This window comes from Pocillopora verrucosa, chromosome 14 (genome assembly GCF_036669915.1).
Source record: "Pocillopora verrucosa isolate sample1 chromosome 14, ASM3666991v2, whole genome shotgun sequence".
In the NCBI taxonomy this organism is placed as follows: domain Eukaryota; kingdom Metazoa; phylum Cnidaria; class Anthozoa; order Scleractinia; family Pocilloporidae; genus Pocillopora; species Pocillopora verrucosa.
In genome coordinates, this window is record NC_089325.1 from 12,938,059 (window position 1) to 12,959,008 (window position 20,950).

Genomic DNA, 20,950 nt, shown 5'->3' on the forward strand with positions numbered 1-20,950 from the left:
TAACTGGTGTTAATAAAGATGACGTCGATGCGTGAAGCTGCCCTTAGTATACGCATCTTGTCCAAAATTTATTCGCGGTGTTTCAAATGCCGAAGTTACCGAGTTCCTTTCTTGTCTTCTCTCGCACTAGAAAGTCACGACAAAGCCGCCTGAAAACAGTTAATACTTTTTGCCAAGTATCGCTGGAGTCTTCTCATAGTCGTACACATATTCCCAGTGGGGGTGGTTGTGGGGATGTGCACCCCCTTCAGGGTCCCCTGCGTTCAGCTTCAATTTCTCTTCCAAGGCTAGCTGTACCTCTTCTACCGGGGGCTCAGGGAAGCACTGCTCATAACGGTCCGGGTCCTTCACAGTGCAACATGTCCGGCAGGTGGAGCATTCTGAGGCTTTGGGCCTCCTTCTGTGGTCATGTACGTGTGCGTAGTTTGCTGTTAGTACGAACATCATGTGGAACTATAATAAAGAAAAAACTCGTGAGAGACGCACGCCAGTGGAAGGAGTTTAACATGTAAGAAACGCACGAAGTGCACGTCGTGTGGCTTTCATAAACCAACTTCACTCTTGTAACATATCTCAATTTTGTCACGACAACTACATCCTACAAAGTTACCTTTCACATATCGTTTTTATATTTTTTCAATTTCCCACGCAAGTGACATGACGAGAAAAACAACCTCGCTTTTTTATTACTGATTTCAAAGTCTACCATAGTTCTTACAATGTCTCACGCGACGCTTCCTATAACTGGTCGTGGCGGTACGAAAGGCGAATGTCACATCTGAACCTAAAAGTGGCCTAGCTCACAGTAGAGTTTCTCTAAGGCTCGGTACTATGGAGACTTCGATCGATTTCTCTTTGTCCCACGCTGGTGACAAGACGAACCTCTACTCGATAAGTTTGAGTATTCTCATTACCTGTTTGCTGAACAATGTATGGATATTGTAGGGAGAAGTTACGTGTTAATCACTTCTAGGAATTCAAGGGTTCAAGAAAGGGTGCTCATTCACTTACCACGCCAACAACTATAAAGAGGCCTCCAACAAATGCAGCAGCGAAAAAAGGTGTGGCACCCGTCATCTGTAGAGTAAACAAACGAGAAAACAAGTAAACGACAAGCCAAGAACTTGACTACATAAAAGAGAAGAACTTACCGCTTCACAGAACACAAGCAAGTCATCACCGCACACTTCCCTGTACTAACAAGGTCATCCAAACCTGTTATAAACAATACAGAGAAAATTGTAAGCCAGCGTCTTTATGATCAGGTACTATGATCAGCCCCTTTTTAATTTTCACACTACTTTCATTTATTACACTCTTGAGTTTCAGTTAAATTTACGAACAGTACGCAGCCGTCCTGTCACGGTAAACTCATTAGTGTACATCGATAATAAAGCATTTTTATAAAGCGCATTATCCATACTACTATATGCCCTGATGCACTTAACAACCGTGACTTTGCGGAAGACCCTGATCACTCTACATTGAACAGTTTATATAATATTGGAAGGAAATTCTGCAGGTATTCCCAATTTTGGAAATTTTGGAAAGAAGGCAGGACCACAATATCGAGAGCTACGTGCGTATTCCAACGAAAATCCTGAACTTCAATGTCCATCAGTGTCTTCTGAGCAGTTGGAAGGCTACAGTTAAGGCGGGAGGGGGGAGGAGGAGGCTTGTGGCCCTACAATCTAAATGACCCATCTGGTCCTCAAGACACTAAAAATTCACGATAATAAAACAACATTACCATTCCTCCAAAAGGATAGGAATAAACTGAAGTAAGCTCCCTCCCCCCCTGAAAAAGACACCTATTCTAAAGTTTAAGTAGCTGGTCACTAACCATAATCACTGAATTTTATACACGTCTTCCCAAGTTGCTTCACAACCTTTACTTGACAAACACCAAAGAAGATTCCCATAAAGATGACTGGGATGATTAGCAGAGGAGCTATGAACATCCACAGGAAAAACATGAAGTAGTGCCAACCAAATAACTACAGAAAAAAAGGCAAATAATGATTTGTCGGTTATATGATTCGTTCGTTATGCCCCTAAAGAAATAGGAAGGCAAAAGACCTGAGTCCAGTATCCCGCGGATAAGTTTTGACATAGCGTACTGTACTACCCACTGAGAAGAGATTTATCCAGTACATAGGGTTATCCACCCGGCCTTCAAAATAGAGCGGGGACTGGAAACGAGGCGGGAATGTTCATGCGTGTTTGCACTGTTGACTCTACATGTGTTTCTTCTACAAATGGAAACGACAAAATCATCTATTTCCAATCTCTTGTTTCTTTTTTGTAATTTTTACCCTTTTGTGTTTGAATTCCCAGATTATTTATCCTATACTCACAAATCCAATACAACACCGAGCTACAAAGCGTCTTTTCCAACCGCCACAGCAATTAAATCTCGTCCGTCCCGTGGCGGCAAATCCATGAAGCAGCGCCATCCCTGATAAAGAACCCAGAAATATTCCAAACGCCATAATTCCCAATGAAGCCAGTTCGCTGAAAAATTAAAGACCAAAGGAAATTCGTTTAATACTAGCTTGAAATGTACTCCTCTAAAAGGGGATCCTTGAGAGATGCGCTTTGCATATGCTTTCTTAGTTCCTTTTCCTTCGTGGTTTCGTCTACTGTTTTATCCTTGACATTTTTCAAATTCGTAAGGATCTTTGTTTCTCTTGACTCACGAAATTAAAGGAAGTGTTACTTAGTGCTAAGATTTAAGATGAAAGGTCAGTTATTCTGCATTTTGCTTTTGATAAGGACACTTAGACAGACTTAAATATTGTTACGTCCGTTATTCCTCCTTTTAAGAGAAGCTTTATCAACACAGTAGTCAAATGTCTGCGCATGTACGACGTTGTAGTGGCTAAGTAACGTGCTTTCAGACGGCCAGAACCAAGTTGTCTCGGACTAATTACGAACAAATCAAGTTTCTTTCATTTATTTTTCGAGACAGCGGTTGTTTCTCCTTTGTTTTACTTTGAAATGTTGCGCGGGAAATGGCGAGCGTTCCCATGGTCGTTTCATATACATTGAACAGCTAAGTATGTGAGTTACTCTTGTGAAAATGCTTCATCTAACTATTCTTACTTACACAATATCCATTTTAAGCCATTTGTTAAGATTGTTGACGCCTTCGCTGAGTCCCACAGCAAACCCAGTAAAACCAATGGCCAGGATAAAAGAAGCGATCAGAGATGCCACAGGGACACGTGACAGGCAGATACAGCAACATTTGTTACAAGAGGTACAACACGCTGAGGATTCAGATAAAATAATAACGAATTAAGAAAATCACTTGCGTTGCCTGCGAACAGGTTCCCCTTCGTGGAAGGATAAAGAGAAAAAAAGAAATGGCTCGCGCGTCTTTACGCCCATTGACACTAAGTTACAACGCCTAGAAGGCAAAGTACACGTCTCGTCCGAGAATTTTAACAATTTTTTTTTATTATTAAGCAATAACCAACGAGCGCCTCTAAGATTTTCACTGTTTGTACTTTAACCTGGGTAAGAGCAGGATTCAAGCCTGGTGTTGGCCTGCTAATGGTCACATACCTCTAAAGCTTGATCAGATGAGTAAAATGTAATTTGAAAGAAGACTCATTTTGAAAGAAAAAGCACTTGAAAAGTAGTTAAATCGAAGTACTTCGCCGTCATCATTTGATAACGTACTGTTTATTTCATAGTATTATTTATTTATTTCTGTGCCAATTAAAACGACGCCATCGCAGTTTTTCATGGCGAACAAATTACCCGCAAGAAAATTTCGTCTTTCAACCCATCCGATTCTGCTACCAACTTTGCTTATGAATTAACAGCATGGGCAGAAAGAATATAATTTAAACATTCTTGTAAAAACGTATGGACGTAAGGGCGTAGTATGCCAGTTAATAATTTCAACTGGACTAATATTCTATCTCATGAATTAAAACTTCTCTCGTCGAGTTGAGAGCTCTGGTCTGTTTCACAAAATGAGCTCTGCTTTTCAAAGCCTCTGTAAGAAACTAGCGTTGTAATGTGTTTATGACTGGGATAACGTATTGTTTACGAGTACTATATGCGAATATGATAAAACTTAAGAAAAATGCGACAAGCGCATCAAATAACCGCTTACTTTTCAGTTCAAGTTTTTTTGTACGAAAAAAAAGGTAAGAACTGAAAGGCGTTCTGCTGGAATGTTGACGAGAGCATGTAGATAAAATGGGTTCTAAATTTTTCTCTAGTTTACTCAGGCGTTGGTAAAAATTTATACGAAAAACTAACAGGTATCACAATCAACGTTGCAGGTACCTTTGGATAGAAGGACGCTTAAGGCTAACAACGTGCGCAAAAAATTACTGAGTCAGTACTAAGTAATGGCTAAAATAAGAATACTGCTTATGGGAACTGTACTCAATGAGACTATGCCTTTCGCATTAGTATCATTGAGTACGGAAGGTAAAATAAAAAACACAATCCTCACCTCTGCATTTTCGGCAATAAAGTAAATGACTTTTCTGCAGCCTGCCTCTGTTCGCCAAAATTCGAACAACAAACCTCTTAAAAGCCAACCACAGCTTCCCGCAGCACATTGCTATATTATTTGCAAAGACTACATGTAATAAAAATTGCTTTAGCAGATTTGTGTTCGCTTGCAAGAGGGAATGAAAATGCTTCAGCCCCTGGTCTGACGAGAGGAACCTGGAAAGCACCTGTTAACGAACGCTCGATTGTTACCTGTCAATCAAACCTCACTGATGGCGTCATGGTTATGTTTGGGTATGTAAAAATTGCATCGAGCTGGTCATTTTACGGCAGTTCGGCATTGGTAAAACCGGCTTTGAAGCAAGTTAACGCGAATTTAATGTAAATTATTTGCGTTTTCTATGAAAAGGAGATTTGAGGTCTTTTCTGTCGTGGATCTTTTTCAGGGTTAGAGAAAAAGTTTGTAATAAATAGTCGTAGTTAGCCACAGATAAATTTTCCTTCCCGAGTTTCAAGCAAAAGCAACCCCATAAAATTCACCCAAAAATGCATCTTAAGAATCAAGCCCAAATGCCATGGTAATAAATAAATCATTTATGTAACTAGCAGAGAAAGCTGGTAACTGTTGTGCTCGGTCTTCGAATAGAGAAAAACAAAATTAAACTTTTTTTTTTCACGAGCGTGAGACAAAGAAAAAATGTTAGACCCAAATAAAAGAATCGAGTCCCGGACCTTCGATTTTCTTTTTCGCTGATACACGGCCTTGTTCAACATCAAGTTATATGTGCCGAAAGAATAATTTTTTTCTGTCTCATTTCACGACTTCGCCTATAAATTCAGTTATTCGTTTACCATTTGGAAATGTTATAACTTTTGTATTCATGATCTGTCTAAAAAATTTGTGACGACTGATCGTAATTAAAAGCTATAAATTAATTTGATTTATTGGCTTTAAAATTTCGTCTGGTTCCATGTAGTAATAACGCCAATGTAATGAAATTCAAAGGCACTACGATTGTTTTGTAAAAACAGCTTATACCGCTCCTCTCGATGGCTTCTTAGTTCGATTGTTCATGCGTGTAATTTATGCGTAATATACGCCAGTTAAGCAGATATGAGGTTGTTAATTATTCATAACCGATACCAACACTGTTCGAAGCGCTTATGCAATAAAATTGTCGGTCGCTTGGCAGAAAAAAAAACCAGCCTACCTTTCGTGTTCAACTTTTCAACTTAGGTGAAATCCACAAGAACTTGAAAAGATTCGTAAATAACATCAAATTATTCTGGCTGTGACCTTCTAAATCTCGCCCAATTTTTTATATCATTTCAATCACTGAATATAATATAATTGCACAATACATCTAGGCCTCGTTGCAGTTTCAATAAATTTGCGAAAACTTATGATTTAGGTAAAATTGTTCATCAGAGAAAATCGTAACCCAACGAAATCTTGTTTCAAGTAATAATACCGTCAAAATGACCGTGACAAAAAGTTTAATTATAATACTTTTCAGCTTGTGTACTATGTAATTCCCATATGGTCTAGCGGTTAGGATTCCTGGCTTTCACCCAGGCGGCCCGGGTTCGACTCCCGGTATGGGAAGGATTGTAAATTTTTTCGTTCTTCGTCATCCATTCCCCTTATTTTTTTTTTTCATTAGTTTTGGATCGAATGCAAAACGGAAAGCAAAATTTTAGGATCAAAATGCCTTAGCTCTTTCCAACTCTTCGTATTTGTTTGAAATATCCACTATTACGCAAAAGAAGAAAGAAGAAAAATCAAATCACTGAGAGAAAAAATTATGAACACCTTCAAAATACCATTAGTAATTACTTTTAGTGGGTGAAATGCTGCTGAGAAGTCAAGTTTAGGCAGGTAAGCTTTTGGTGTGAAGTGTGGTTGACTGTTCGACGTAATAAGGCGAACTTTACATGTAGTGTCAGATTTGAATTAAAAAGAGGTTATTTCGTTGAACTCGTTGCCTCACAATTTACCAAAATCTAACCAAATGCTCCCTGTCATATTAAGGTCAATATTTCTTAACAAAAATTAAACCGAATGTGATCCTAGTCTTCCGAGTACATTGTAGTGCGTAAAACTAATTCTGAACTAACAGACTACCGTCGATTTGCAGACTTTGAAGTCAATACTATTATGTTTTAATTACCTATTTCCCTGATTCCTGAAAAACACAGAAATTCGGAAAATAAAAATCACCTTAAAGGTTGAAATCCTCTCCTTTTGTGGCTATGAGGTTTATTCAAAGTGACTCTGCATCAGCGACATGAGCACTTGCTGGAACACTTTCGAATATGTGGCCATCGACTGTTTTACTGCATGGTCCTTTGGAAACATTCGGTTACGTAAAACAGCCGACAAAAGAGCCCATTGGGACATTTGAAGCCTCTTGAAACATCAACCGAAAAATCTATAATCCTGATAAGTACTATCACAAGGGAACAAATTTACATTCGAGAGAAATCGACTCTGGAAACAAACAGGACTTAGCGATCTTCCTCGCGCAATAACGCTGCCTATGGTACTGCGGGCGCGTTCACATCGTGCTCGTTAAGTTGGAGAGGCTGTCTCTTAATCGACAGTAAATGGTTAATACACTAATCTTACAAGCGGCTTTCATAGAACACAAATTTCCGAGTTCACTGGGAGACAAAGGTAAAATATTCTTGTCCGTGTTTTAAGAAGAAAACAGATGCGATGGTCTTGTCAAGTAGCCGGTGTTGGTAAGAAGCGAATGTTCTATGATTCCTCGTTGGAAAACGCAAAAAAAAAAAAAAAAAAAGAAAAGAAAAGAAAAGAAAAAAAAATTAGAACGTTTTTAAAGCTCTTGTTTCCGCAACTTCGCCCGTAGTTGATCAAGGAATCCGTCATCTTTGAGTTCATTCACTGATCAGGGATTTTAGGATTATAGCGATGAATGTCAAGCATGCGGTTGTGTCTTTTTTATCTCGCCCCTCCCATCAAGCGACCACTAATCCAGGGTTGGCTGAACAAGGAAGATGATTAGTTGGAACGAGTGACTTCGTTACAACGTAATCCTTATGCTTTTAAAAACGGCCCTCTTCTTCTGATACAACAACTGAAAGAGACATCTGTTCCTATCAAACAGTCTTTATCATATCCCCAAAAAAAAATTTGCAGTAGGAGATGACAAGAGTGTATGCTGAGCTATCGATTGGCAAATCTCTCTCGGGAGTCTAAATACGAAGCATCTGAATCGATTAAACAAAAGAACCATTTCTTATGTTTTCTTCGGGAAATTATGTTTGCTGATCGATTAAAATTCCCATTATTAAAGAAAATACGCATTTTGCAAAGTAAAATTCAACTCTTCCATTTATATGATCCAAATGAAAACAAAAATATGATTAAATATTTTTTCGCTGACAATAAAAGCTACTATCCAAATTTAGACGACTCCAGCAAATCTAACTTTGGATTGAGATCTGGAAGAGCAAAGAATTCTGTCGTTACAATGAAAGTAATTGTCCAAGGAACCCTTGGGGTTTTGTTCCCTGCAACAGCAATGATCGTATAAATGTTATGGTGATTCAGAAAATGTTATTTCAAAACAAACTTTATTTTTCTCCGGTAACCAATCATAAAGATCCTTCCAGTTCTTTCTCACTTGCGAAGCTGTTCCCGTGAATGAACATAATGTAATTTATTAACTACTCTCAAGACGACATAATAAAATAACTTAAGGATTTATAACCAGCAGGTTACCTACTGATTCCTTAGATTTTGAATTCTAGACCAATTTTGTCATCTTATTCTTCTGTCGAACTGTACAAGCAAATAGCAATATTTTCCCCTGAAACATACTATTACGCTAATCCTAGGAAATTAAGTTGAATTCTTTTCTGAAAATTTAAACTGTCTTTAAGGACTAAATGTCATTGGAAATTGTTAACTTCCCACTAGTGAGACTCGCCAATGGCGAGACCACGTAACTCACGTGACGTCATTCACTGTCCGTGGTGTTTTCATCTGCTCCAGTGACAGGAATGGTAGAATACTTAAGTGCATCGCTATTCTTACCGCTACACTTAGGAATACATTGAATATTTAGGGAAAGTTTTTGGAATTCTTTACAGAACGAAATTCCAAACGCACCAAAACACCAGGCAGCGACCCATTCGGCTACATTCCCAGCGATCTCCATAGGTTTAATCATTGAAGTACGGCTGTCAAATCCACCGCAAACCAAGAATATTAACACATTCAATGAAAGAAGACTTGAAATGACTAGGCGCACCAAAAACATAGTTTTAGTGTTCACATTAAACTTGGTAAGCTGATAGGTGATAAAGGTCTGGGTCCAACAGTAGGCAGCACCGCTGACAAAAAGGAGCACAGCTCCAATTATATGCACAGCCGACAAGGGATTATCAACCTGGAAGATAGAAACATTTCCCGCTAAAAATCATGAGAAGCCCTACGAAAATTAATAAAAAAACTAAATTTTAGTTAATAATGGTAACAGGACCGAGTGGAGTCTAATTCGGTCTTTAATCATAGGAGTGATCAACAGAATCGGATGACTGCGAAGCGGGAGTCCGATTTGTCAATCATGAGTATGATTACAGACAGAATTGGACGACACGAGGTCCTATTACCTCCTCATGGGTGCCAGACCCGCGGCAAACGTCTCCCCGACTCGTCTCAAATCTTCCGGGGGACGGAGAAACGCGAGTATTGCAGCGCATATAACGCTCCTTCCCTGAAAAAAAAATTGAAAATACAAACCAATTGCCAAATATCGATGTTGAAATAGTATGCTAATGATTATGCAAAGGACTGCAATACAAGTTATATCAGTATGCAAATTCGTCCACTATAACGAATATAACTGATCCTCACAGCTATGAACACTACTGAACTAGTAGTTGAAATAAGACCTGAAGAAAATTCAGGTACGGGCCTGAAATTTTTCAGGTCTTATTTCAACCACTAGTTCAGTAGTGTTCATAGCTGCGAGGATCGCTTATATTCGTTTCTTCACCGCAGGGCACATACATATTTTCAAATATTTACAGTCATTATCCTCTCTCATATCTCTTAATTAGTGCATGCGATGTAATTGGTCAATTTAATGTGATAGGCGTTTTAACCATGGAAAACCATATTATATGCGTCATTCATTGGAGGAAATAATTTTGTGCATTTTGAATCTCAAATATTTCATGCTAGCTCCCTCCCCTCCCCTCCCCCACTCATTAATTCAGCCGGTTGAGGTTCGTTCAATTTCTGTTTACAACGTCTACTAGACCGTCGATATTGTATATTGTCTACATCAGAGATATTCACGCTAATTTCTGGTATTTTCGTTCTGACAAAAAGCTTCCCTACAGATGCTAAAGACAAAGAATCGAAAATAATTAATATTCTTTGCTTTGAGGCCACTCTGTTTCGGTTTAATAGGAATCTTTTAGTGTTCTATACACGTGCCGCGATCTGCTTGGCTTCGGCACTCGTAAACCTCTTCTTAGGTTGAGCTTGTCTCAAAGTAAAGATTTGGAGGCCCAGGAGATGTACACGAAAACAATTCAATTACTCGTTCTCGATTCCTCTGCGTGATATAATTATTCGCTCTCAGTAACTAATTGTTAGATATATTCTGCTGTGCCTTGTTTTGCCGCATCCCGAGCGGTATTTTGTAAACACGGGTCAGCGATTCGTCGAGTTTTATTCTTTCCTGTTTGTTGGTGAGAACCGGATATTCACTGGAGGGCTTTTTAAATGACGGAAGGATACTGTCAATTAAAATGCCTTCAAGAAATTAAAGCACTGCAACTATAAAGGTCACAGGGGAGAAATTTAGTCAAGATCTCTCTCGTTGAGTGGTGAGAATTTCCAAAAGGTTCGGGTTGTGGGAAAAGATTAAACTTTGTTGGGTTAATCTACGAAAGGCACGCTTTTAATTGCTTTTCGTACTTGAAGGAACATAGCTGAAAAATTCTAAAAATTCAAAACATTGTTAAAGGAAAGCTTTTCATTCAGCCAAGATGAAATTTCTACAATTTTTAGAACCAATTGTGTAAAGAAACCAGAAACTAATGTTTTGAGGAGAACGATAGGAAAAGTTTCCGCATAGCCCCATACTATTGTAAATCAAATCTGTTTTCCCAATGGAAATGTATTATTTTTGTCATTGTTTTTCTCTGTTCAAGAACTGAATGCATAATGTGGGATGGGGCTGTGCGGAAATTTTACCAACTATAGCCATTAGAAACCTTGGAAGCGGTCTCAAAGATAATGAACTTTGGAAAACCTAAAATTTTATACATTAGCACCTACGTGAAATGAATAAAAAGTGAGATTCGATCGGTGAAATGCTTTAAAAACGAACCATTAAAATTGAGCACTAATCAACGACAAATTTGCTCTTTGTTTTTCTCTGTTTGAGGTGTGAATTCCACCTTATTAGAATACGATCCACTGAGAGAAGGAAACATTTTCGGCATTAAATCGATTATAAAGGAATTAGAATGTATTTGTTCTTTGAATTATGTACTCTAAAATTCTTTGCAACGACGTACGGTTTCTAGGCTACGCGAAGACAAAAAAATTTTTGAAAAAGTATGAAAGTGCTAGAAAGCATTTTCCCTTTCTCGATTTGGCGCTGAAACGCACACGTCAGAAAGAAACCAGAAACCTGTTGTTGTCTGGTCCTTCAAAGAATCAGTCTAAATTTCTCATATAGAACATATACAAAGTATAGCGAAGAAAATCCACAGCTTAGAAGAAAAACCCTTACTTTTTCATACTAGTAGAGTGGCGAGTGACGCATGTAGAGGATCTGAACTACCAAACAAACCACTATAGAAAATTTAATTCATGCAAAAGTGATTAACAAGTGTTAACATAAACAGAACTTGAATATTTTTTTCATTTTGTCATATTGTTCGCGCTTACGAGGCAGGTTCAATGTTAAAGAGACGAAAGTTTAATTGTAGACCCTGAAAATGCTTAGCCTTCGCCGTTTTGGACTCGATTCGCGGCCAAACGCAAAGAGACGAAACGAATAATTATGTCTGATTTCAGATGGCGCTTTGGTTTTCGTAATTACACCAATGTTTGTTGCGTAACTTAAGTTGCAGAAAGATTTTCTTGATAAGAATGAAGTAAGGGATTTAATTATCTCAAAGCCATAAAAAGAATCGTGGTAGAGGGGAAAAAAATTGCTTTCTGAAGGAAAATTCGTAAAGTGAAAGTGGTAATGTGTTAGAACGCGGCCAAGTGACTTTGATCTACATTAAGCGCGCTCGAACAGGCACAAATCACAACTATGGAAAAACCATATTAAAGAAGCTTAACGAAAAAAAATTTGTCTTCAGCGTTATGGCTGATTTTAGTAAGGATCTTATTAATATAGTATTACCTCACGAGATCTGAAATTTGCGACAACAGACACTCCCAAGGCACTTCCGAGACCGAAGACGTTACTCAGTAAGTTGAGCTGTGATAGAGGAGACGATTTGCTTCCTTCTATTTCTCTATTGATCATTTTGACCTGGAAATATCGAACAGCCATCATAACCAAAGTTAGAATTGCCGTGGCATTGAAGAACTCGGCGAAAATTGCTCCTTCGGGGTCTTTGTATGTTGTGTCACTTATCGACGGAACAATGAACGAAACGTCTCCATTAGAGCGTGCGATGAAATACGACAGAATCAGAGCGATCGTGGCTACGGAAATCCACGCAATCACGAAACAGCCCAGGCCAGGTTTTGAACATTGCCCGTTTTCTTTCGGATCGCTCATTTTGTTCCAAGGATATCCTACGTGTTCACCGCCAAGCCATGGTTGATCAACTGAGGATTTTCGTGCGGTGCTCTCAAATAAACTCCTTCAGTGAAGCGGGGGTGGTATGCTAATTCAGGAGAAATCATCAAAGGAAGCTTGAATAGACGCATTAGGTGACAGAAGTACACCACATGTCAAATAGTAATCATGTCCAACACAAATCAATGGAAATGAAGCTGAATAGCCTTTTAACAAACAAATTCAATTCTCTTGGCGATAAATTGACAAACTTCGCAATATTTTCCCGCGGTAACAAAGGATTTACAACCGGTTCGTTGGCGTATAATTTCCGTTGCAGAGAAGCGCGTTGTTTCTAGATAAGTATTCTAACTTTAATTTTTGCTTGCCCTGCGACAAAAATTTCTGCTTTATTTGTCCGATCAAAAAGACTTTTTCCACCCGCTCTAATCAGTTATGGTTACTCTTTTTGTAATGTAATTTTTGAACGTAGAAAGCTCAGAAAATCAGTGATGAATAACTTACAAATCAGATTTAAAAATTCAACGACACGCACCGAAAACATTAGTGAGATGCCCATATTTTTGCTATATCCTAAACGTCTGATAACCTTCAACTGAATCAAATAACCACACAGATTTCACTCCCAATTTAAGCCTGCTGTTAAATTGAATTAAGCTTATGCAGATTATGTTTTAAAAACTGTTATCAATTTGTCGCTCAGTTGGATCCCGCTCATACTGAGGTTTTAAAGAATTTCAACGCATCAAGACCCATCAAACTTCGAATAATTGTGTCGTGAAGATGAACACTTCGCTTTATCAACTACAGCCCAATCTCAAGAACTCCACTTCCCGCGGCAACCCCCAACCGTCGATTGGTCTAAATTCCCGTTAACTCGCTTTATTTATTTCCCGTAATTTCGCCCTCGATAATTTAAACCTTGTTTGTCAATACATGACTACTCGATGAGAACATAGTAAAACCGCGATTCCAAAGAATCTTTACGGCTTAAGTCTTTTTCAGTGCCACATATTTTTCCACCTAACGCGAGCCCGCTGTTACACAAGAAGGAACAGCGGTGTAACGTAATAACGGTAAAGCGCGCGTGAAAACACTCAACTTTTTTTTAAACCAGCCACATATCTTTTGACACTAGAGCTCAAACAACGTGAAAAACACACATTGAATTATTAAGATCACCGCAAAATCACAAGGGGGATTTGATTCACCGAAATACCACATAAAAAAACTGGGTCACAGGGCAATGCCACTGAGGCAAACGTCCTACAAAAAATTTAGATGCGTTCCCCATTCAAAACGATAAGGAAAGGCCACGTTCGGAAAAAGTTGGTGAATATGCTTAAGAGCTAACGAAAACAAATGACGGGAACAGATACAAAAACATGTCCAAATGAGTCAACGAAAAGACCTGAAGCTACTAACGGTTAGTTCAGTCAAGTACGAAATGGGTCAAAGATAATTGTGCAGGGTTCAATGACCAAGAAACCACAACCATGCAAGAAACTCCATTCCATTATTCAGGAACAACATAAACAACGCACTGGTAAGATCATCGCGAAACGGAAATGTGGGGTTTGATATACCGAAACATGTACACCGCCAAAATCGTAACACAACTGATTAGTGAGAGTCGATGATAATTACGATACAAGAGCAAACAGCAAAATATCAGTTTCATTCTTTTTTGCCTATAGTAGTCATTAGGTAGTTATGAATATTTGCGAGTTGCAAGAGTATAACAGTTAATATTCTCTTGGTTTACTTGTATTTGCGGTGTAGCTTTTGATACATTTTATGTTGAACCTTGTGACATTTGATGGTAATAAGGTAAGATAATAGTAAGGTGAATCCAAAAAAATGTGTTTTGTGGTGGTGTATAGTACAAGTGATTTGAATTTGGGTAGGGTACTAGATTCAAAGGTTAATTATAATGTGAAGTAGGTTAACTCGAATGGTTAGCATAAAACCATCAGCTCTTAACGACAGAAAATACTGAAAAATGTTGTATGCAGGAAATTCTCGTAGTAATAGCACGAGGTCAACAATTTTCCGGCTATGGTAACTACCAATGGCCGTACCACCCCTTTAATTTGCTGATATTTGGTATTATCGGCAACAAAAAAATACGTTTTGTTAATATACTTATTTAGGTTTAAGCCAATAATCCCCCCCAAAACGCAAGCGAAGAAAATTACACCTCCTAACAGTGGTGTGAACAGTTAATCTACCCGACAGGGTCTGTAAAAATTTTCACGAAAAGATAAATTGCATGCTGAATTCGACTCGAAAATGACAATTTCAAAAGGGGGAGAGGAAATTGAACTTGAGCTTTTGAATTAAAAAAGCGTGAAGTAAAATTTAAGGTGCGTTTTCAATAATTTGTGGCGATGTGTGGATTGTAACTTCCACGAGGAAGGAAAAAATATAGAAACTTAGTAGAAATGATTCTTAATTTGTATGATTGCTGAGGCGAGACACTACCACTACTAATTTTCTTTAGCTAAAGACTAAATGCTGCATCATAGTGGTAATCTCATTCTTGGCTAATTGCATTGGTTACATCGTTTCTTGCAGTTTCTCTTGACCGCGTTATACCTGCAGAAGCGTTCTGGCCACCGCTGGCAAGACCTCCATCTGTCTTGACAAACCGCTATGCAGGAAATGAAGACAAAGAGGTTAGTTGCCGAAAAAAGAGTTTAAAATTCGACTTTGATGAATCATTGTTTCAACAGAAGTAAAGTAATTTTTGGTTGCGGTGTGGTATACGCTAAAAAAGTTGTTCATCTTAGTGTTGGTAAATGGGACAGAAATTGTCAGAAACGGAGCAACAGATGCCGGACAGGACAACAAAACGTTGTCAATGTAGTTTTCAGCATACCATTCACTTATCACTTGTCGTTCCTTTTAATCAACTGAAATCAAAGACTGCGCAATTGTTTGTTTTTTCTGATGGCCTTAGCAACTTGAAAAATATTATCCGTGCGTTTTTAACCGTCAAAGAGACCTGTTTTGAATAGAATTTTAAAACAGGGCAAAAACTAGAAGGTGAAATCCTCCAAAGAAACTGAAATTTAATCCACAAACAACGAGATTGATGACCGGTAATTAGAGAAATAATAAACTAGTAAATATGATGCGTCACAAACATTTCTCCATTTTTTCTTCCTTACCCTCTCCTCTTTGCACATTCACTTCGAGTACAAAAGGTTTCGCATTGCCGAATGATACTTCAATTGAACTTAAACCGTTCCTCTGGCCAATGACATTGATTTAAACTGAGTAAGGCATATGATTACACAAGACGTCACAATTAACGTCACCGCAGTTTACTAAATGATGGAAGTTTAAGTGGTTGTGAAATATCTTAAGGTACCATGGAGCTGCGAAGAAGACGTACTATGAGATTTCAAAGATAACAACAACTTGCTTTCAAAACAACTCTAGAGTTACAGAAGAAATCACTGTACTATACGAAAAGCCGAATAAATATGAACGCTATTAAAGTCTATAAATGTGTATTGCAAAATTATATTCTCCCACTGCAAATTTTTTGTGCGAAGAAAAAGACAAATTGCTCATCGACAGATGCGGGTCCAATACAATGACTAATCAGAAAATATCGGTGAGACTGGAGCAAGTTGATAACATAAGGGATTGCTTTAGGCAATAGGTGTCCTGGGGCCATTCCTGGCGAGAGTCCCTATAACCTTAAGGACCCGAAGAGCTTATCGTTTGCCATGTTTTCACTCACGATCGAGATGAAAACGGGTTCGAATTGAAACAATGGAAATATCGGGGAGTGAAATAGAATGGAGTGGTTTATGAGGTGTGACCCTGTCTATTTAAACTCCATAGATTTAGATCTAAATCTTAGTCTAAAGAGCATGACGGGACTTCGAGAAACGAGCCCTCTGTCAATAGGGAACTGAAAATGGTTCACTACACCGCAGACTGAGTCTCCCCCAGGTATAGTGGCAGGAAAGTTGCGTAAAATTTGCCCCATTTTTTAGCTTAAAAGCAAAAAAACATGAACAAAGAACATGATTTTGGTTGCCACAATAACACACCCTACTGTCTTTGGTTACTATGGTTCGACGTCCGTTCCTACTGAACGCTGTGCCACTGTAGTGCATCACGCTTTCATAATCGTAAGGGGTGCCGAGAGAATCAATCCTTGACCTTGGGTATTTATTAAAATTACTCTCTCTGCCTGCAATAAATTAAAATTAAATATTACAGTTATATTTTTTAATTGAAATATTTTCAGTGGCTGATCACATAAAAATGCTTCAAATAAATTTAGAATTTTGGATTAGAGTACAGTTAACTTTTGTTTTAACTTTCTAGGTATTAATAATAGGATTCACTTAGTCAAGGGTAACATATTAAAAAAAATGACCTTAGAGGAAACGAAAATTGCTTCCAATAAGCGACAAGTGTAGCTATCAACAACTGTTTTACGAAAATCTACGGGAAATAGATAGCTCGTGCGAGTTCTTTTGAGTGATTGTACTTTTTCAAAACAAGACTGAGAGGAGAAATTTAAGAATGAAGAGCTATCCCATAAAGGTTTTTTTTTAAAAAAATACATTGAATATAAATTTACTCTCATCGCATTTACTCTGTTTAGTACAGTTTTGAAAGTACAAAATGTGAGATGAAAGAAAACACAAGAGTAATTCTACCAGGACTGAACTAGATCTACAAAATCACACCAAGCCTCACCTGGTATTACATTTTGCAGCTGAACAATGACAAACTGGTCTCTATCGGGACGAGACTGTTCATGAAAGAATCCAATGGCATGGCCTGCGAAAAATCAATAAGACGCTTGGTTTTTTTGCCATTCACACACATGATATCATGTCGGTAGCTTATGATCCATGCTACTTCTTCCAAACTTAAATCAAGATATTGAAAATTTTCAATATTCAGATTTTATGAAATGGTCCCAAGTTCGGATATAAAGAGTTGTTCTAGAATTTTGCCAAGTCTTTAGAAATATCAGTCGACGACGTCCTTAAACGCTTATATGAAATAACATTTCTAAAATATATACAAATAAAAATAAAAACCGGTCTTAACAAAAAAAGGGAAAAATGTAAAAGAAAAACAGCACGAGAAGCAACCAGTAAACACCCCGAGCAGACAAAACGATAAACTTAAAACACAAGGAAAATAATAATAATAAAAAAAGAATGAATAAACAGACACAAAATAATTTACCGATTTCATGGGCAACAATTCCTTGAGTCCAGCATCCGGCTGATCCAAGGTTGATAACTTGACTGTTTCCAGTTCTACCCACATATGACCAGCACCCTGCGCTGTAAAATAGATTAACATCACGAGGAGGCATTTTAAATAATTTACACAGTATGATGTTCTTTTTATGAAAAAAGTACCGGAATGTCGCTCTCTTTCAGTTGATTGTAGGGGGGACCATACGCAATCATGACATGTACCTAATTTGTTGTCGGGTTTCTCACGCTGTTGTTTGGCGGAGAACAACCAAGAAACGTATTAGGTTTTAAAACGTACGCACAGAGCTATTTTCCGTCTCATAAAAGTTTTTGGTTCTCGTTGCAGTCGCCGTCATTGCTTTGCATAAGATTTCCTAGTAGCAAAGCGCGCGCAACGTAGCCCCATAAGCAGGATAATAACTAAGGTAGACCATAACGACAAGAAAACTTGATTACTATGTCTTGTCCATCCATCGGTACCATTGTTTTGTTTCTGTCCTGCCCGTTGAATATATACGTTTTTGAGCGCCAGGTAAAATTAAAGCATTCCAAAGGTAACTCTAACCTCAAATTTCGTTATCCAATGTTTTCAATTTTTTTCAAACACTGTTTTCAACTTTGAATCACTAAAGTTTTTTTTGGAACAAATTACGCTAATAGTATCTTACCTGCCGCTAGCAAAGTTGACGTAAGCTCTTTCATTTGTTCGCTTCTTAAAACGGATGCATGTCTTTTTTGTCCATTCATTCATACCTGCATTTATGGCAGCCCTGGCCCGCCCTCTAGCTGTATAAAAAATCACAGACTAGGAGGTTAGTTTCAATCTCTTGAAACAAGCACACTTAACTATCCCTTGTTTGCAAATCGTGGACCAGATCTTTGGTGCATTAGAGAGCAAAAAATTGCGATTATTTGCAGATTTTTAAAGATAGCATATTTTATTCACCCTTACCAAGGCTATTATCGATTACGTATGGGACTTCTCCTGACGGCCATAGGCTGCTTCTGACCGAACCTCTTTTGCGGGAGCTATCAACATCCATTCCGTGCTCGGCTCTATAGAGGACATCCGCAGGAAGGATCATATCCCCCTCGAATAAATCGTTCTCGTCGACACCCAAATTTTCTATCATAAAAAATTGAACACAGACGATGAATCAATCAATTAATACTGAACTTAATTATTCATTCAGTAAGTCGATCTCTATTTCTTTCGGTCAAATAATAAATCATGCAATGAAGAAATTAAGTGTCATTATACTAGTTAACTAATTAACTAATTAATTGTTAAGAAAAAGAACAACAACAGCAAAACAAATAACTTCCATTCTGCTTGATCCTACTAACTAGTCGCAGGAACAGAAGGCCTATATTTCCAACCTTTTCGTGGTGGCCTACATTTTAATAGCAAACAAAGGGGTGGCAAGTTCTGTTTTATAAAATAACAGCTACACTTCTATGTAACGCATAAAAGCGATTTGGTGTGAAGCAAAGCGAAAATCACGGCTATCACCAATAGAACCAGATATACTTTTAATCATAATAGTGTCAAAGATTCTGTTTTATTCTAAGACAATCGAAGTCTTAGAAAGTGCTCTCACTTAGCGATTATCACCCAAAGCGCCCAAACAATCAAGCTGCAAATCGATTAGTTTCCTTTGATTAGTTTCCTTCGGCGTACCAATTTAGTTGCATAAAAAGAACTGTGATAGCTAGAAAAATCGTTGATCAGAAAACAACAGATGCTAAATGGAAAGTTCAAAAAGGGAAGAGAGCGCAAAACTCCGAGTGTTAGCTTAGACAACTATGATCTTCTTTGGCATTATTACGAGGAATTATCGAACAACCTTACCATCAGGATTTTCCGATGCAACGAAGACTGTTGTCATCAACAGGAGGAAGCACAAGCACTTCATGGTTCTTGTTTTCTTAATTCTTGTTCTCTTAAGTTTCGTTTCCAGTGAAGACTTAAGCAGTAAGCTTATGCTCCACGTGGGAAAGCTGCCTCTTATAGTTCATTGCTCGATGATCCAATATGTATTTGCTGAATTTGGTCTGTTAAAATTGCAGCTTAACTTTTGTAGAAATAAGGTTATCTCTTAGTTTCTATTCCAATATACTGAGGGAAATTTTCTGTGCGCATCATACACCAAACCATGCAACATATTGTTTTTTTCCTTGTGTAAGTTGGGCCTCTTCCTTCCGCGGTGACGTAAGAAGGAAATCATATCACCATCTTTGGGAAAACACCTCTTCTGGTAACGTCAAGAGTTGCAATATTGCAAGACCTTGTCAAATATCACTTCTTGTTGTTACTACTATTAGAAGGGCTATATCAGCAATGTTTCCACAATTATCAATCGACTATATTTGTACCAATGGCGATCCGTCCGTCTGTCTTGATAAATATACAAATATGAGTCATTTCAAGACGTTGTATTAACTGTTCTTTAGGGTAACGATCATCTCCGCGCCACTCAGTGTCACTGACCGGTCGACTCGCATCAATCCAGCTGCACCAGCAGTTTTGGCTCATATTAATTTACCGACGTCATCTCCGTCACTTTACTCCATTTTAGCCGCACTTCAAATAACCCAAATTAAACTACTTAGTCAAAACCATGCCTTACATAGCCATACAAGGCATCCAAGATTAAGGCAGCGCTGTCTTTACCTAAATTTGTCTTCCTTTGGTTGTAAAGAAGTGATAAAAAGGCGTACACTACATCATGGAAAACTTTGACTATATTGTTCATTTCTCCCTTTATTTTTTAGATTTTTTAAAATTATAAGCAGAGACTGTACTATGATCCTGTAGTGTTATTTTTTTTCTTTGCTAGTATGCAATTTATGCGGTCGTTTTGGTTTTGGTTTTCTAATCTACTCAATATTCTTTAGTCGACGAACCTACAATAATTACCTTGTTTTGCTCTAAATGATATTAAGAATGTACTACGACAAAATTAAAATACCCACATAACTACCTTTATGATAATTGTTTTGAATGTTTTACCAGAACTATGTATGTACATTATGGTAGAATCGACCCAATGAACACATTTGGGAACTAAGTGACATATTCTACGTATGTATTAAGGGTGGCTATTTTGGGAATACCCTGTATTTTAACTGCTCAATCTTGACCACAAACATTCATTTTCCACGTAATGAAAGCAAAACCACACGTTTTCTCGACGGTATAAAGTTTACGATTTTGTCGGAAGTTAATATCAAGCTCAGATCTTATCGCCATCGGTAATGCACTGAAAGCAGAAATATAATTCCAATATCTCTATAGTCTCTTTCGTTCAAAAATGATATGATGCGTTTAGTTTTATCAAAAATACATCTTAACATAGGCGGCTTAATGCGTTTTGTTTTGGAGTTGAGTTCTGACCGGGTTTGTCCTTTTAA

The 20,950-nt window shown here is 37.9% G+C and overlaps 3 protein-coding genes and 1 non-coding gene across 4 annotated transcripts; 1 reads left to right on the plus strand and 3 right to left on the minus strand.

Moving 5' to 3' along the window:
* Nucleotides 1-22: 22 nt before the first annotated feature.
* On the minus strand, nucleotides 23-4,692 carry LOC131784275 (neuronal membrane glycoprotein M6-a-like). Its single transcript, XM_059101072.2, is given in 8 exon segments — nucleotides 23-453; nucleotides 1,012-1,077; nucleotides 1,152-1,192; nucleotides 1,195-1,215; nucleotides 1,844-1,997; nucleotides 2,358-2,514; nucleotides 3,110-3,272; nucleotides 4,478-4,692. Coding segments are annotated over 8 exon segments (1,005 nt in total). The 5' UTR covers nucleotides 4,587-4,692; the 3' UTR covers nucleotides 23-159.
* Nucleotides 4,693-6,013: 1,321 nt separating this feature from the next.
* Nucleotides 6,014-6,085, plus strand: Trnae-uuc (transfer RNA glutamic acid (anticodon UUC)). The gene has a single exon. It is a non-coding gene; the product is annotated as a tRNA-Glu (tRNA).
* A 1,734-nt stretch (nucleotides 6,086-7,819) lies between these two features.
* Nucleotides 7,820-12,364, minus strand: LOC131784291 (DNA damage-regulated autophagy modulator protein 1). Its single transcript, XM_059101090.2, has 2 exons — nucleotides 11,886-12,364; nucleotides 7,820-8,897 (listed from the first exon to the last, which is right to left on the minus strand). The coding sequence occupies exons 1-2, from the start codon at nucleotides 12,267-12,269 to the stop codon at nucleotides 8,466-8,468; spliced, it is 816 nt and encodes a 271-aa protein (XP_058957073.2). The 5' UTR covers nucleotides 12,270-12,364; the 3' UTR covers nucleotides 7,820-8,465.
* Nucleotides 12,365-14,826: 2,462 nt separating this feature from the next.
* Nucleotides 14,827-19,512, minus strand: LOC131784288 (zinc metalloproteinase nas-14-like). Its single transcript, XM_066161739.1, has 7 exons — nucleotides 19,389-19,512; nucleotides 18,489-18,662; nucleotides 18,205-18,322; nucleotides 17,520-17,620; nucleotides 17,019-17,102; nucleotides 16,361-16,503; nucleotides 14,827-14,943 (listed from the first exon to the last, which is right to left on the minus strand). The coding sequence occupies exons 1-7, from the start codon at nucleotides 19,450-19,452 to the stop codon at nucleotides 14,827-14,829; spliced, it is 801 nt and encodes a 266-aa protein (XP_066017836.1). The 5' UTR covers nucleotides 19,453-19,512.
* Between the last annotated feature and the right edge of the window lie 1,438 nt (nucleotides 19,513-20,950).